Source organism: Anser brachyrhynchus (genome assembly GCF_964034855.1).
Source record: "Anser brachyrhynchus genome assembly, chromosome: Z".
Classification (NCBI taxonomy): Eukaryota; Metazoa; Chordata; class Aves; order Anseriformes; family Anatidae; genus Anser; species Anser brachyrhynchus.
This window is the reverse complement of record NC_137697.1, coordinates 25,346,061-25,363,021: the sequence shown is the minus strand read 5'-3', so window position 1 is coordinate 25,363,021 and position 16,961 is coordinate 25,346,061. Positions and strand designations below refer to the sequence as shown.

The window sequence follows — 16,961 nt, the reverse complement described above, 5'->3', positions numbered from 1 at the left end:
ACTGGTACATAATTACATTTTTCAAATGAATGATTGAAAATCATTCAAATGCCAGTAAGACAATTTTGACTGTGCACACGGACCAGGCTTTTCTTAGCAATTCTGGACCTCTAAAAATGTTTGTCAGTGATAACTTATCTTTTCCCTTTCTAGGAAAAAGATAAATGTAGCAGTTCCTGATGATCTGTGGGGTTTGATAAGAAAGACATCAATTTCAGTTCATGACATCAAGCACGCACTAAAAGCACTGCCTTGTGAAGGGTGAAAATAATTTAAAGGAGTAGCTTTTTCACTTTTACTTCAGCACGCAAACAGCTGCTGCAGTCTCAAATAGGAAGTAGAAAACGAAGAGGTTTTCTGAGGGGCATTATTTATATGGTAATATGAAACCATATGTGTGTGTAGAGATGCAGTGCATTTTCTGCACATGGTCATAGCATTTCTAAAGCAATTCTTGCACTCCAGGAGTAATTGAAAATTGGTCATTGCCTTCAGTGACAACAGGATAGAGGCTTCAAAATACATTTTGGGAAGCCGAAGGGGATGTCCAAGATCACATTGCATTCTTGGAGTCAAACAGCATGAATCAGTATGAGAACATGCAAGCTCTGCAATGAATTAATCGCTTTATAGTAACTATTTCACTTAACTTAGACCTACCGTCTCAATTTTGATTATGAGAAGCATTTCTCTGTATACTCTGCTCTGTAAGGCAGCTTACTTAGACATACTAAATACAACTTTATATTAGCTAGATTGAATACCACTAGCAATGAAGACCTGGACTGAGGCCTGCATTTGCATCTCTAGGAATGCACAACAAACTAATTTATTTTAAACTGAAAAAATATAATTTGAGTCCAGTGAGATTCCAGATCGTCACTGTCTTGTCTTTCTGAGAGCCATCAGAGACTATATGTCTCTAATGAGACACATAGAGAACAGTGTGTGTCTACACCCTAATCTTAGGTACCTGAGTTTCCCAGAAACAGCATGAGTAGTCCTAATACCACATAATGACAAGTCAAAGATGGAAAGAAAAAAAAAAGCCACAAGAAAAATGAAACATTTTATTAAAAAAATATAATGGAATATAACTGTGAACAGCGTTGCAATAAATAATTTTAATCTGTGTATGACAAACAAACAAACAAACAAGCTATGCACCTTGAAAAATGTAACAAAGCAATAGCTTTAGGAAATGGGATCCAGGAGTACATTCAGTCAGCATTTCTGAACTAATCACAAGAACATACATTTCATGTCCTGACAGCAAGAAGGTTCCTCTTCTGTTTCCAGGATGAAAAAAAGGTAGTCCAAATCAAGAGCCTGTTCTTTCTGAAGGTCCAAAGAGTTGCATTATCCCCAAATAGTAAATCAGAAGAGTAACAAGCAGTAACCAAGTAGTGCCAGCTATATCAAAAGGAAATTAAATCCCCAAAACAACTTTTTCAGAGAAAGGAGCTTAGTATTATCTAATAGTTTCCCAATCACAGTTGTCAAGAAGGTTTCAATGCCCATTTCAGACTTAGCTCTGAGTAGCCAATATTTTAAGATCTACAGCTAAGACAGAAAATGCCTGGTATGTATGGCACCTTTTCCTGTTGCACCCATGATCTTTTATGTGGATCAAAGTATTGAAAACATTCTTTACAAGCTGGAAAAAAAATCTCTACACTGAACTGAGAGCTCAGGCAGGTAAAAAATAAAATAAAATAAAAAAAGTCCAGAACATGGACTATTTAAGAATTAGCTATGAAATTCCTTATGGTCATGGACCTAAAGTGCTTTACCTTAAAGATATTTTTAAATAGGATGTGTCCTTGAAAGTGCATAAAATTGAGAAAGCAGAAATGTGGACATTTAAATAAACACTTTCATACATATACAGAGGCCTGAATCTAAGGGCCTTTTATGCTATGATAATTCTATTAACTTCATTGCAGTTTTCCTGAGTTACAATGATATGGAAGAAGGTTGCAACCACAGAATAAAAACAAAATATTAGTATCTCCCTGAATACACAGAGCACAGAACAGCAGAACCATCAAACCTTCAGAAAGCTTCCCCTGCTTTCTCTAAGTCTTCTCAATCTGTATATCTGTAAAAGGAAAAATTACATAAAAAAAATTATCAAATCACAAAATGATAAAATAACAGAACATTTCGTGGCTTTGTGACTCTTTCATAGAGTTTAGTGGAACCAAGAAAAATTCCTTCATTGTCAAAATGAAAGATCTAAAATGAAATTAATATAAAGGTCACGCAGAGGTTGAACATAGCAGGAAGTAAAGTGGTAGTTCAAACACACCGGTGGAAAGTGCTCTCCTAATAAATACAGTGATATTTCTGCGGCTTAAGTCATTCTTTCCTTCAAAATCCAATACATTTTCCAGTGCCCTATTGTCAGTATCCCTAGCAGTGTATCCTTAAGCCCTAACATTTTGGCTCATAGATCTAGACCTGCTTGACCTTGTTTAGGTGTTCGTAAAGCTTAACAAGGAGGGATGTGGAATGTAATTTAAGTGCTTTAGAGGTCAGAAAGAAGGTGAAAGAAAAACTTCAATAATTTCACTCTTTTGTTTCATACCAGGATCTACTTCAGAGGTTTCAGAGATTCAGTTACTTATTTTCTTGCTTTGCTGTGACAGAATCTCATAGCCTGATACAGCTTGAGTGGTAGTGATCGGTTAAGGTCTCCCTCCCCACCATCATCATCATCACTCCTTTGGTTTTGCTAGCACAACTCTTTTTGTAGCAAAAATATGAGCTAGATACAAGACCAATTTGTATATTTATATACCGTATCTTCTTTTGCAGGGCTTTTTTATTTTTTTTTAAACTAGGTTAGTTATTTTTATATATCTCCCAGCAGACAAATAGTGCTGATGGTGAGTTTCTAAGAGGTAATAGGAGGCTATACTCTTGAAGACTCTGTCTGTTGAAACAAAGAACTAAATAAAGTAGCCATGAATCAAGACTCTTATGGTCATTAGACGTGATGACAACGAATGATTTATGCTGTGTGAAATTTGCCACTATTTTTAGCATTATCATTTATGCTTACATTTCAACTCTTCCTCTTCAAAAGGAGGACCTCTCCAGTCATGTGTATCCTTATCTTTTGGCAGCTCTTAAAACAAACCATAGACATACAGGTAACAGTCAGCACAAATTAAACTACTCATATAGTGATAAATCTTCATAAAAAGGTGCTGTCTCAGGCCTTCCAGGAAGCATGTGACTTAAACACAGGCCAGGGAAGAGACTAATAGCAAATATTGTGTCCATTTGGGGCAAGTATAGTTAAAAAAAGTTTTCTTAAAACAAAAAAACAAACAACAAAAAAACCAGCCTATATGAACTAACTTTCATAGAGTAGTATAGTTTAAAGCAGTTTCTAAATAAAACCAAACAACAAATAAAACACACACAAAAAAACACCGTAAGCCACCACAAGAGAAGGCTAAAGGATTTTAATCTCTTCTCTCCCTCTTTAAATATCAACTCTCTCCACTTTCACTTCCATTTCTAATTGTCATGGTGGTACTGGTCGTATAGTGAGCTTTACTAACTAGCAGCAGTATCTCAACAGGAGGAAAAAGAAGCTATTAGGGAACTTCTTTCTGTGATCCTCTCAACAGCCTCAAATGCACGTTATAATACTGGAGATAACATGATCAAATCAATGTAACTAAAACTCCAGTTCAGATTCTATGCACCAGGATGTGCTGCCATCCAACATACTGAGGTGTACGTTCCAGGCAGCAGGTCCCATCCTGTCACTGACTTCCTAAATCACAGACTGTACCTGCTCCTGGAACAGGTATGTTGGTTTTTTTTTTTCATGTTTTCCTTTCCAGAAGTTAACAGAGTAATCAAAACTGACTCTTCAATTTCTAGTTGTTACTTAAACAGAAAGTAGAAAGCAAAATGACAGCTGAATGTAGTTTTGCCTATTGTTGTCACCATGACAGAATGAATTCTCAATTACAGAATCATTTCTCAATTATTTCCCCAAGAGTCACACTGAGATAGATTTATGCCGTAAGTACATACTTGCTGTATTCACTGATGAGTTAGCCATGCACGTTCTCTTGTCCTTACTTGTACTAGCTGAAAAACAATAAGAGAGAAAAATCAAATCAAAAGCAAAATACTCATTTTAGATCTAGTAGGGTCTTAAGCACACTGGCAGGAAGGGTACTCTTAGCATAGTGTCATCATTGGTTCTCAAAACTCTCCGCTTCTTCAAAGGCTTTAAGATGTACTCTTTAGTGCCTGCAGTCTGCCAGTTCTCCTTCTCGTTTCCCTTCTAGTTGCAAAGACAGAACTCCATTGACATCATACACTAACATGACAGAAAAGTACTCGTTCAAAGGGTTTTTTCACCCAGAATTTGAACACACTGGGCAATAGAGAACAAGAAGGGAGTCAAAAGGGGGGAAAAGCACATCTTCCAGGGAGGTTCTGTTCTTAAACAATCACCTGGCTGATAATCTAGGATGGCTTGGGTTTTAAAAGAAAAACACTCTCATTAGTACTTTAGCTCAATCCATTTGTCGTTTATGACATATATATATGGCGTAATCATGTTAATCACATATATCATGTTAATCAAATATATCATGTATATATATATTATCATGTACACATGCACATGATAAAGAAAACTCAAGCAACCTAGGAAACTTCTGACCTTCACTGAAATCCCCAGATGGGAATCTTCAGAGAAGTCAAGGATTTTGCTGTCCCTTCTTCCACTTTCATGTTCTGCTCCTGTTCCTATCATGTTCCTAGCAGTATACTCTTAGACGTGTAGGGTTACGTACAGCCTTTCTGCAGCCTGTTAACATCTCCTGCAAGCCTGCTAAGCTTTACAAACACTTCTCCCAGGACATGTTTCTATAGCACCTATGCATGAGATGAGTTTGTAAAGTGAATATCCACATTAAATTCTACCATGTATTTCATGGATTTTGAACATGAAGACTCACTGTAGATGTTGTGTTTTTGTGCAATTTGCAGCCAGAAACTAGTGCTGTTTCTGACTTTCACTAGAAACGAGAGAGCTGGCAGACAGGAAAACCAGTTCAGATGCACATCCTGAGAAAGCACAGTTCTCTTAGTGTACAAAGTTTTGAGATAACACTTGAAAAGACATTGCAACTAGCCCTTGCATTAGTTTCAGCTTAATTTCATGGCAGCTACCCATTTACATCTACTACAAAATTGGGGAGTTTGAAGAGAAGAACTTAGGTTACTGTCTTGTTCATTTTCATCTGGTAACATTTAACTGAACCATGTGAGTATGGTATTACAATGCTAAGAGTACTGTACCAATGCCTCTAGTACTTTTTCTCTGCATGCAGCTTGACAAGAAAAAAAAAGCTCGAAAACTATTTGGAAAGAAAAAAAAAAGTAGCTATAGATAAGCTAAAAAAAAAAACCGCAAATGTATTATAATTTGAGGAAGAGTTCCAGCCAAAAACAGAACGTTCAGAAAAAGACACTTTCCTTCTGATATTTTCAATGGATGTTCTGAAATCTGCATGACTTTATTGTATGTGTTATAAAGTAAAAAAAGTATCACTGATTACAAAATCCTTGAACAAATCCATCATCCCATAAGGAAGGGATGTATGTGTGTGTGTGTGTCTGAAGTACTTACTTCAGGTTATGCAACACATTCCAAACTTTTTTTTTTTTAATCTTGGTGCATAAGTGTATTATTTTCATGCTTGAATACATTAAAATTAGTTCTCCAAGGTTTTCCTCTGGCTTGTAGCAAATTAAAACAAATTACTGCCAATGCTTTCAGCACAGTGTGATGCTGAAAATATCCAATTCCAGTCAGTCAAGTGAAATGAAAAACCTCAAAACTTAACAAAGAAATGAAACAAGTGGTATCAAGCTACAGTGGGAATCTCTTGTGAAAAAAAAAAAACTTTCAGACTCAAAATGTTGGACATATCACTTCATGTGTAATGTACCATTTTAATGGTATTTTAGCCAGAATGGAGATATATCTACAGTCCATAACAGATCACTTAAAAAAAAATGCACACAGTTCAGAGATTGCAGGAAAAAATCTTAAAAAAAATGGAAGTGCCCTATCTGCTCTGAGCATTCATATCCCCAGTTAAAAGGGAGGTCACAGAATAGCTTCCATTTCTGGCAGGTGCAAACTCTGCTTTGGTGTTTCAATAGATTAAATACTAATCATATTGCTCTACCTCATTACCTGTAAGAAAAAGTAATGGTAATTTAAAAAAAAAAAAAAAAAAGAAAAAAAAAAGAAAAATCCATGGTAAATGGTCTGTGAGGGGCTGACAACCTCTTCCACTCTGCTAACTTAACAGCTAGCATCTGATTAGGTCAGGTGAAGAAACAGAAATAAATTGTGGTAAAAACTGAGTGGTTTCAGGATGAAGGATCTAAGGCAGGCTTTTATTATTTCATCTCACCTCTGTGAGGGTGAATCAACAGAACAGACTGATAACAACTGCAATACGCCAAAATAAATAACTTGAATACCTTTTCTTATGCAGAGAATAAATAGCACTGATCCAACGAGAGCAGTCACAACGAGAATTGCCCCAACAAAGCGTCTGCTCTCAGTCCGCAGCACATCATCAGCTGAATCTTCAGGAAAAACGAGTAGGGGAAAGACATTGCAGAATTACATAAGCTTCTCCCTTTTTCTTTCATTTTCATCCAATTACTTTTGCTATGAGCATTTTAGATTGACGTGGTAACAGACTTTTAGATTGCATCTAAGGCCTGGTGCTGATGATGCACTTCAGTGTATCTCGTTACCCCGATAAAGGCAAAAGAGATAGAACATATTCATATCTGTCTTTTCTTCCTGCATTCCCTATGATAGTGCCTTTCCTTCCTGTCACAAATCCTGTTTATCACCAAGGTGCAAAGTCTACATCCAGCTTAATGTCCTTCTGTCAGGACTACAGGAAACAGCTGCTAGAGAAAGAGAGTCCCTTTGTTGTGTAAACCTATGATGCATACGGGTGTCTTCCTTGAAGCCCAGACGCATTTCTTGTCAGAACTGAACTCACCCTCTCACCACCCTTTGAAAGGTTGACTTAGCTTTCCTACTCTGAGCTGACTGTTTCCACCCTCGTCACTCCCAAAAAACGTGTCAGCACCATCATTTTTAAGACTGCACAAGGAAGTGGACCAGGGAAATGTCTGGAGTAACAGTCTGATAAACAGTAATATTGCTTGTGAGCTGGATCTCCAGCCTAGTTGAACCATATCACAGGTACAATGCAAAAAGGAAGAGCAAGCAAAAGCAGTAGGTGTGGTACCCAATTAAAAGGTCTAAAGGGAAATCGTATTCGTCTTTATACATCTTCCCTCAATCCACATTTTATCAGGAAAAATATTTGTGTAAAATTTGTTAAATTTAAATATGGCCACAGCAAAATCTGTATTAATAGGAAAAGACCAGTACGTTCAAATTCACTTGGCAATTCTCATCATCAAAACAGAATGGTTTTTGAAAGGTGTATTTAATTTACACGGAAGAGTCTTATTTCTAGACTTTTTTGAAAGCTTTAAAAGCTACAAGCTTTTCAAATAATTGAACATTTTTTAACAGGTTCACATGCAATTACCATTTAGGTGAAATTCATGTAGGTCATGCAACATTTTAACCATGGAACAACTAGATCCATCCACACAAGCATAATGAACATGTTGGTATGGGAGAAGTGTACATTAATAGCAAAATGTAACACACAGGTATTTCTTTTTAGCCTTTTCAAAATTATACAGGAAAAAGAAATAATGGCTGATCCAACTGGGACAAAATTACATAATATCTTAAAATGCATTACCTTAAATGTAATTTAGAAAAGTTACCTGCTATGTATAAAATTGCAGATGTATTTTTTTGAAGCTCCTTATTCCAGAAGATACAACGAAAATTCTCGTGAGTCCTGTTTTTGATTGTGAGTGTACTTGTCACACGATACAGCTGGTCACTTCCAGTTTCATAACTTGTATCTGCCTTATCAGTCAAATCCTCATATTCTCCATTTTGCCATATCACTTCAGCTTTAGGGTATCCTTCTGACTGACAGGTTAACTTCCATTCCTTGTCTCCTGTGCTCACCACTCCTTGGGTTATGTTTCTATAAGGAGCTAAAGAAATTAAATAAGATGATTACTAGGAGGAAGCTAAAAGAATAGCATATATAAGCAAGATACCTTTTGCTTATCCCCAAGGATAAGGCCCTTGGGCCAAGTTTCTGTGCTTGGGCCAAGTTTGTCCTTTGTAAATAATACCCCTGACAGAAAAAGTAAATATCACTATAGTGTGTCTCTATAGTAATTGAGGTACAGGGTTTATTACAGTGTTGACACTGTTCTGGAAATTGCAATAGCTTTCTGATCTTTGCTCTGTCTAAATGGCTTTTGCCACACTACACGTCTGGAAAATAAAGGACAGAACATGGATTACACATAGATTAAAACACACGGTTATACAGCTGTGCAATGGCCATGAGGCTTCTACTGTCTCCGGAGAGCTTTCTTGAAATGCCAGCGCAGACATGCCGTCCTTCCAGAATGACCCCAAAATCTTTCAACAGTATCATCTAGCAGTGAATGTCCTGTGGTAGAACTCACCCTGAACCTTCAGATTGATGGTCTTGTAGTCAGCTCCCCCATAGTCAATAAGACAGCGGTAAAACCCTGCATCTCTGAGCTTCACATCCATGATCTGAAGGAGAGACTGCCCCAGCTTCAGATTCTCTTTCAACAATTTTATTCTCCCCCTGAAGTCACTGTGCTGACTTTTGAAGTCTTCCTCCCCTTTGAGAAGTACATACACATCCTTTCCAAGTTCTTCTTTTTTTTCCCAGCTGACACTTAAATCTCCAAACTTTAGTTTCCCATTCACTGGAAATGTGCATTCCATGGTCACGTTGTTGCCTAGTTCCACGGTGTAGAGTGACTGGGGAGCTTCAACAGTGAATAAAGCTGAAAAACAAAATTTGAAAGAAAACTTAATTTTCCAATTATAAGCCTAATTTTGAAAGTCATGCTTTACCACACACACACACAGAGTATATATAAGTATAAATGACATTTTAAGGACTAGAAGTATCTGCCATGTTCTTAAAGTTGAACTTTTTTGCATGCATTTTCTCAAGTTTGGGACAAACAGGGTTATTTATACCTGCAGAAACCTGCTTTGTGCATAAATGCACAAAAAAGCAGTATGTGTATATTAAAAATAGCAGTATGAGTGTGCACACCCCCTCAGGTGTTGCTTTCAGAACACCACTATAGTAACAGGCAATTCTTAGTGCCTCTTACGAGAATGTTCTGTTCATATAAATGTCAATTCTTTTTACGTAGGATGTTCAAAAATACGTAACAATTCCCAAGCCTCACACTGCCACAAAAGAAAATTTTGTGTAATGCAAATAGTACCTTGTCTTAATTGGTGTCTGGGCTGAAACGCTGACAGGGATTTTAACCTGCCCCATAGCAAACCATCCATATTAAGCACATGGATCTAGTTTAATGTAAAAGCATATGATGACCTTTCTATGTAAAACAGTAAGCTAAACAACCCCAAACACCAGCACCTGCAGGAAAACTGAGAGGTTAACATTTCCATGCCTACACATAGAAAAGAAAGACACTTAAATAGTTCTGCTACTTCTTACAACTCAGCTTCTTACCATTTAGGAAATGCCAGTAGAATGAAAACATACACAGAAGCAAAGGCTTTTCCATGATGCAGGTAGAACCTAAAATGATAAAATAATCGAAGAACGTAAATATCTGCTTGTTTTCTAACTTTCACTGTAAAATATACTTCACAGTCACTCCACACAAAGAACTGAACACAAGGCACTGAATTCCGCTCTAGCAAAGGGATCACAAAATTGTGTGTAGGTCAGGCAGAAACCTTCCTGGATGGGTCCAGGAAGAGCAACTACGTTCATTTCCTTTAAACAAATTCCTTGCTTATGGTGAAACATGTATTTTATCAGTTCCATCAATTACTAAATGATTACTCACAAATTCCTAGATGTTCCCATAAACTGTAGAAGGAAGTGTCGTTCCTGCTCAAAGAGGAGGGAGGATTTTTTCTACACCCGTTCACTGGAGGAAACAGAACTCAGTTCCTCCCACCAGTTGGCCTTACTTTAATGTACTGTGAACACAACCCACTTTATGACACCTGGTTTCACAGTCCTGATCACAGGGCTTGTGAAGTTGCATATATTCTGAGGGGAATTTATGTGGTAAGTAACAACTTCATGAGCATTCACACAACAGTGCCTTTGTAAAACAGTGACACAGTCAGCCTACAAACTCTGCTTTCTTGAACTTCTGCTGCTTTACCTCTGAGCACACAAATTACATCAATTTTCCATGAGATTTCCTCCCCTCTTTACTGATATGGCTTTTATACTCCTAGACAACACTTAAACTTACAAAACACTGATTAATGTCAATTTTCACGCTCACCTTCAGGTGCCCACTGCACTTGCTAAGCGTGCATTTTCAGTCAGAGCAGTACTAGGATCAAACAGTGCCATCATTTTTCAAATCACTCTCAAGAAAAAATTAAACTGACTTTAACGGAAGTCTTTTGTGAGTATAGAAAACTCTAGGTTTTTATCTAAATAAAACTCACATTTTGGATACCCAAACAGCCACAGAAATAAGGAAAGATTGCATTCAACCGTTTTCTAGTGGTGGTTTCAGCATTTGCATAAGAAATTAGGCAACTGTGATAACCATCAAACTTCCTAACTCTTTAAATTCTCACTGGACTGCAAATCCTACCATTTTAACTGTTTGTCTTTCTTTGGTTTTCACCATTAAGATGATAAAAAATTAACAATATTGCCCTGAGTCATTACGACATGTGACTTTACAGTATCTTGGATTAAGAGGATTAGCCTCAAAAGAATTTGATTCAAGCTACTCTTTTCCTCTGACCGATGCTCCCTGATGCCTACAGGACATTTGTAGAAGGCAATGCAGATGGAGCTGAGAAAGGGATCCAATCTAACACATTGGATGTTCTCCTAAAAGGAACATGAAAAAACAGAGACCCTCATGATGAAAGATTTGTTCCGTTGATGAATAAATTCTTTATGTGGTTAGGTACCCAATTCATTCTTTAACCACAAATGATGTTCTCAAAAGCACTAGCAACTTGCTGCCTGTGGGTACCTAAGAGTTTCTGGTGATGCACATGCATCAGAATGCCTTTGTCATTATGCCTCTGCCTAAGAAACAAAGCAGGTCAGCACTCCAACTAAGCTCCAGAGCAAAGCTGCTCAAACAAGACAGTGAAATACTGGTCTCACAAGTGTGCCCTGACCATACTTACTCTGACACATCCTACAGCAGAGTGAGCCTCTGACACTGACCGAGTAACTGTGCAGGCGCTTCTGTGCCCCCGGTGGCAGGATGACCGGAGCTGCAGTATGCTCAGGCCCAAAACACAGTCCACTCTCCTCAAAGCAGAGAGAGACCAGAGCTGAGAGGCTGCCCAGAGAAAAACAGCATGTGGACTACTGTCATGGGATGATAACCATACCTGGGCATGCATCCCATACCCGCTTTTGTGTAGGCATTACCTCCAGGAGAGATGTTCTGCTTAACTGCTGGGAGAGGCATGATAATGATAGCAAGTAAGCTCTTCTATGGTTCTCAGACCTGCGATTCTATCCTGAAATTGCAAAACTCTAATTTTTATGCTTTCTCCCATTGCAGAGGAAGACAAGCCTTGCTACACACAAAAAATGTACAAGTATTACTTACAAAATTCCTCAAGACCAGGAAAGTATGCTGTTGTAATCAATTTTTCACTTCCAGTGAGAAGAAAAGTAGGTCCACGTCAAATCCAAATGCACGTGAAAAAACTTGCTGCAGTAACCATTACAGACCTTTCTTCTGTTTCACCCTGAGCAGAAGCAGACGCTAGCTGGCTCAGTTGAACCAGCTTGAGACCCAGATGCCAATCAAAGATCTTCACCAAAGCTCACTGTTTTTCTTACAGAACCTACCAAAATGCCCCTTCTTTCCTCCTGATGATTTCTGGTATCTATGGATAATACCGTTCTATAAAAGCAAAAAGATATTCACAGCGAAAAATAGTCTTCAGTGTTGCTGGCTGTTTGGTTCCCTCACAATCCAATGGAGATGACAGGAAGAACAAAACTATTTGCCCAAGTGTTCTTGCGACAGCACTTAAATGTTGATTAACTCCACCTACTCCTTCAGGAAACTTCCCCATGACGGGAAAATTCCCCACTGGGGAAAATTCTCTATTGCTACCACTGGTTCACAGTAACAAGACACTGTTGGGAAAATTAGTACATAAAATGCCATAGGCATTTTAAGAAACATATCATCTCATTAGAGCAACATGTGAGCAACAGCCCTTGGCATGTTAATACCAAGTGACAGTTTTTACCATGTGTGGTGCTGAACTAACAATGACTGGAAATTTCTGCACAACGTATCGCGTGAGTGAAGGTCATAAATAGGAATAAAATGAAGAGTACCATCTACCCTTCTCCGGGATAACAGATCTTTGCTCTACAAGATCAGACCATGGTAATGCCCCTTGCCGTGCCACTGTGTAGTACAAGACTTGTTAAGACTGTGTTTTAGTTTAGCAAAAAACAAACAAACAAAAAAAAAACCAAGCATGAAAAGCCAAAAGATGCTACTTACATTAACCTGCTCACTCTGGTGGGATAAACTTGTCAACAGCACAAAATATGACTTTAAATGTATTTCAGTGCAAGTTTACTCACCTGTGTTGCCTTCACTTATCTCAAAAAACGTTTAAAATTCTCAGAAGAGTTAAAATACTGTGAAATGACCACTTCAAAGTTTTCAGGAAATGTTTTCTTCTTTCCACCTGGCAGCCCACTCAGTACCTGTCATGGAAGCAAAAGCACATAATAGACAAAATTGGTAAGAGCTGGACTTTTTGCTTCAAGCGTGGGAGGAACATGACAGCAGTACGTGAAACAGCTGAATGTAACCTTTAGGTTCTGGTAACCTGAAACTACCTTAGCAGGCTGAGGGGGTGGATTTCCACAATAGGTGAGACCGATGAAGTCTTATTTCCACCGTTTTCGTCTGTGCTTAAAAACATTTACTGACATTTCATTTTTTTTTCAGAAACAAAGGCACAAAAAAAAAAAGAAACCCGAAGAAATCTGTAAAATTATGACTTTGAGACCACAAAAGCCATCGCTGTAGCCAGCTCTCAGAGTCATTAATTCAGTTTCCCCTTTTTCATTGCTTGCCTTGAGCTCACAGAGCTGGACTTTCCATCCAAGTGTTTAGTAGCAAGTAAAAGACCATGGAGGTTATTTTTACAGTTATATATATATATGTTTGTATAGGTAGATATGCAGATACAGATTTTTATATATTATTATATACAATGTATTAAAGCATAAATGATGTGTATATATGTGTGTGTGTATATGTATATATATATACACATTTTATAGCACAGATAACTACAGTGGTGACCTTTTTTTTCTTTTTTTTTTTTTGGGGGGGGGGGGGGGAGGCTTTTTTCTTTTTTCTTTTTTTTTTTTTGGGTGTTGCTTCTGCCCCACAGCACAGACGGAGACCTCCACCCTGTGTCCCATGGTGGCCGGGTGGTGGTCCCGGCCCCACCGCCGCGGCCCCACCGCCGCCTCCCGGCCCGGCTCCCCCCTACCTGCCGCGGCCGCCTCGCTCCCTCCCGGCCCCGTCGGCTGCTGCTGGGGCTCTGCGGGGCGGCTGCAGGCGGCTCCGGCCCGCCCCGGCCCGGCCCGGCCTCCCCGGGCAGCGGCAGCCCTCAGCCCCCGGCCGCCGGGAATCGCTGCGAGCTGCGGTCCTCGGCCGACGAGGAAGGGGCCTGAAAATCACCCCCGGGCGGCTGATGCATCGCGCCCTGAGTCAGGCAGCTGCCCCCGGAGGCTTTTCCATTCCTGAAAGCCCGGCGCTGACGGTAAATAAAACCGAAAGCGGAACGGCCTCGCCGGGCTGGGGCAGCTCCAACCTCGGCCCCCTCGGGGTGAAACCCCGGCACCCCTGCCGCCACGTCCTTCCCGGCCATAGGAAACACAACACCGGGTGCGTCGGTCCCGTAACTTTCCCAAAAGACATCAGCCCCAAAGTAAGAACGTTACTCGGGACACTCGTGAGTTAAAGAACGAAAGTATGTACTGAGACACTGCTGAGTGCTTCAGCACTGAGCACACGTACAGGGTAGGACACCAAGGAAATTCAAAAGTAATCCGCGGCATCATGCACGTGGCACAGAAGTGGGTACTGAAGTGTGGGTACTGAAGGATCCTGAGGGTGATCTCTGCTCCCTCTGCCATAAATGTCAGGCACTGCCATCTCCTGCACACAGTTAGCAATTATTTTTTTTTTTTTTTGCGGGGCTGTAAACCAGCAGATGGTTGACAGGTGAGCCACCCCTCCCAATCAGCCAGCAGGTTTTCTGTTGACACAGTGCTGCTGTGGAGATGTGCAAAGACCTGCTGCACTCGCTGACTGGCTGAAATCAGGTAAAGTGAACCCCTCTGACGTGCAGCACCAGCTCATACTACAAAAGCTCCTCTGCACCCCCACAGGGGGGCAATGTCGGGGGGAGCCCCAGCATACGCTGTCCCAGGCCCACCACAGGAGCCACCAGCCTGCCAGAAGCCCACCTCCACAGAGGAGCACAGAGGCACACAGGAGGGTGGGAAGCCAAGCTGAAGGCTCAGAGGAAGGGACACCCTGCCCGGGCCCCCCAGGGCTGTCCCAGAACCGTGGGACATTATCGGATGCTGGGGAGAACACTTCAGGGTTGCACTGGGCTTATTATGGAATATTAAGGGGAGGAAAAAGCACATATCAGGGTGGCTGAAGTCCCCCATATGAGGACCAGGGCTTGTGAACATGAGGCTGCTTCTACCTGTCTATGGAGGGCCTCATCTGCTTGGTCTTCCTGATCAGGTGGCCTGTACCAGACCCCTACTCTAAAGCCCCTTGCCCCTGCCATCCCTGTAATGCTGACCCATAAGCTCTCTGCCAGCTCCTCATACATCCCCAGGCAGAGTTCCAGGCACTCCGGCTGCTCATTGACAGAGAGGGCAACAACCCCTCCTCATCTCCTCTGTCTTTCCTTCCTAAAGAGCATGCATCCCTCCATTCCAACACTCCAGTCATAGGAGCCATCTCGCCATGTCTCTGTAATGCCGATGAGGTCATAGCCCTGCAGGCTTGCGTACATCTGTACCTACTTTTGTTCATTCCCCATGCTTTGTGCGTTAGCATGGAGACATTTAAGTTGGGCCCCTGATGAAACTGACTTACTGGCTGGAGTGGCTGGGATTCCTTTATGCTGCTCTTCAGGTGCTCTCCTGCTGACCCATGACCCTTCTCCAGGCTCTGTGCATCTATTGCTGACACTGCCATCAAACTGGGAGGAGCGGGATGCATTGAAGTTCCTGTCACCTGGCAACTGTAGTTTAAAGCCCTCTTCACAACCTTAGCAAGCCAATGACTGAAGATGCTTTTCCCTTTCTCTGACAGGTGGACCCCATCAGCCCCCAACAGACCAGGTTTCTCAAAGCAAGTCCCATGGTCTAAGTAGCCAAACCCCTATCCATGGCACCAGTCCTGTAACCATTTGTTGATTTGCCAGATTCGATTGGCCCTTTCAATCTCCTTGCCTTTGACTGGGAGGACTGATTAAAAAAAAAAAAAAAAAAACATACCTGTGCTCCAGAGTCCTTCACTGCTGCTCCCAGGGCTCTGTAATACCTCTTGATATTTCTCAAACTGCTCCTGGCTGCAACATTGGTGCCCACGTGAAACAGCTTAAGAAGAGTTGAGTAGAAACAAAAAATGAAATGATAAACAATTCTCTATTCTTACAGTGAAAAACTATTTTAAATTCAACTTGGAATGGAGAAGAGAATCAGACCTGGTTAACATATACAGCACTTGTCATATAAGAGTCCCAAATGGAAACCAAAATGAGCAAATATGAGCTAAGCAAACATTATTCCTGGGCAAACATTAAGCAGCAGCATATCTTTTTAGGAATGTCTTCACTTTGAAATTACAAGGTGAAGCAGATCTGTTCCATACTTCATTATCTGTTTTGTCCCCATCCAAATGTAGATTTTACCACCTAAATTAACAATGAAATTTGGATTTTGATTTAAAAGATCAGGAATTTGAGGAATTGGAATCATATTTACCCATTCAGTTTTGTCCTTTCAGTCCAGATTGGTGCCGGTCATGGAGGTAACTAGTGTAACTAATTAATCTAATATTTTCATACATTTAAAATTGCTTAGTAATAAATACATCGTTAAATGGCATATTTAAAAGTACTTAAAGAGATAGGTACTGTACCTAAAAATAAAGCTACACAAAAGCAGACAGGTCTGAGAAGTCTCTTTCCAGTCAGAACAAAAAATGACTATGAAAACATTCCCAGAATGAAGAGGAAGCTTCTCGTTTAAGTGCAACATTACTAGCTGATAAATTAACTTAGAGGATTAGATAACACTGGGACTTCCCTTATTGCGAACAAAAAAATTGCTGTGTCAAAGCCAAAGGTTTATATTCAGTCTGTGTACATGCTTGGATTTTCAAAGTTCATGTATCTATATACATTCATTTACTTCCTTTTCTCAAAAGACAAACCATAATAGGAAAACAAAAAAATCTTCAAGGACTGAAATATTTTTTTTCATTAACCTAAGATAGTAAAAATCTGGATTTTTTGCTGAACAATCCTTCCCAAAAGAGAAATAAGCAACTCCCACAAGCCAAAGAATTAATTACCATGGGATTAAAAAAAGTATTACAGTCATTCATGTTTGCAGTCAGTACATTTTTAGTTACCCTGAAATGAAATTAATTAAGCAGACTGACGCAGACAC

The 16,961-nt window shown here is 40.0% G+C and overlaps 1 protein-coding gene across 6 annotated transcripts in view; it reads right to left on the bottom strand.

The window, feature by feature from the left end:
- Nucleotides 1-1,056: 1,056 nt before the first annotated feature.
- The window catches only part of CD274 (CD274 molecule), a 19,708-nt gene continuing 3,803 nt past the window's right edge, over nucleotides 1,057-16,961 (bottom strand). Inside the window, exons 1-10 of one of the 6 annotated variants that reach the window (XM_080574458.1) lie at nucleotides 16,272-16,454; nucleotides 15,783-15,884; nucleotides 12,822-12,947; nucleotides 9,717-9,785; nucleotides 8,653-9,006; nucleotides 7,885-8,166; nucleotides 6,538-6,645; nucleotides 4,060-4,116; nucleotides 3,068-3,133; nucleotides 1,057-2,101 (exon numbers count right to left, since the gene is read on the bottom strand). In XM_080574458.1, the coding sequence (XP_080430584.1) occupies nucleotides 2,079-2,101; nucleotides 3,068-3,133; nucleotides 4,060-4,116; nucleotides 6,538-6,645; nucleotides 7,885-8,166; nucleotides 8,653-9,006; nucleotides 9,717-9,771 (945 nt within the window). In that variant the 5' untranslated portion in view covers nucleotides 9,772-9,785; nucleotides 12,822-12,947; nucleotides 15,783-15,884; nucleotides 16,272-16,454 and the 3' untranslated portion in view covers nucleotides 1,057-2,078. Of the gene's footprint in view, nucleotides 2,102-3,067; nucleotides 3,134-4,059; nucleotides 4,117-6,537; nucleotides 6,646-7,884; nucleotides 8,167-8,652; nucleotides 9,007-9,716; nucleotides 9,786-11,820; nucleotides 12,796-12,821; nucleotides 12,948-13,747; nucleotides 14,179-14,277; nucleotides 14,436-15,378; nucleotides 15,403-15,782; nucleotides 15,885-16,271; nucleotides 16,455-16,961 lie in introns of those variants that run through there. The other 5 variants (XM_080574459.1, XM_080574461.1, XM_080574460.1 and 2 more) reach the window with 5 other exon arrangements.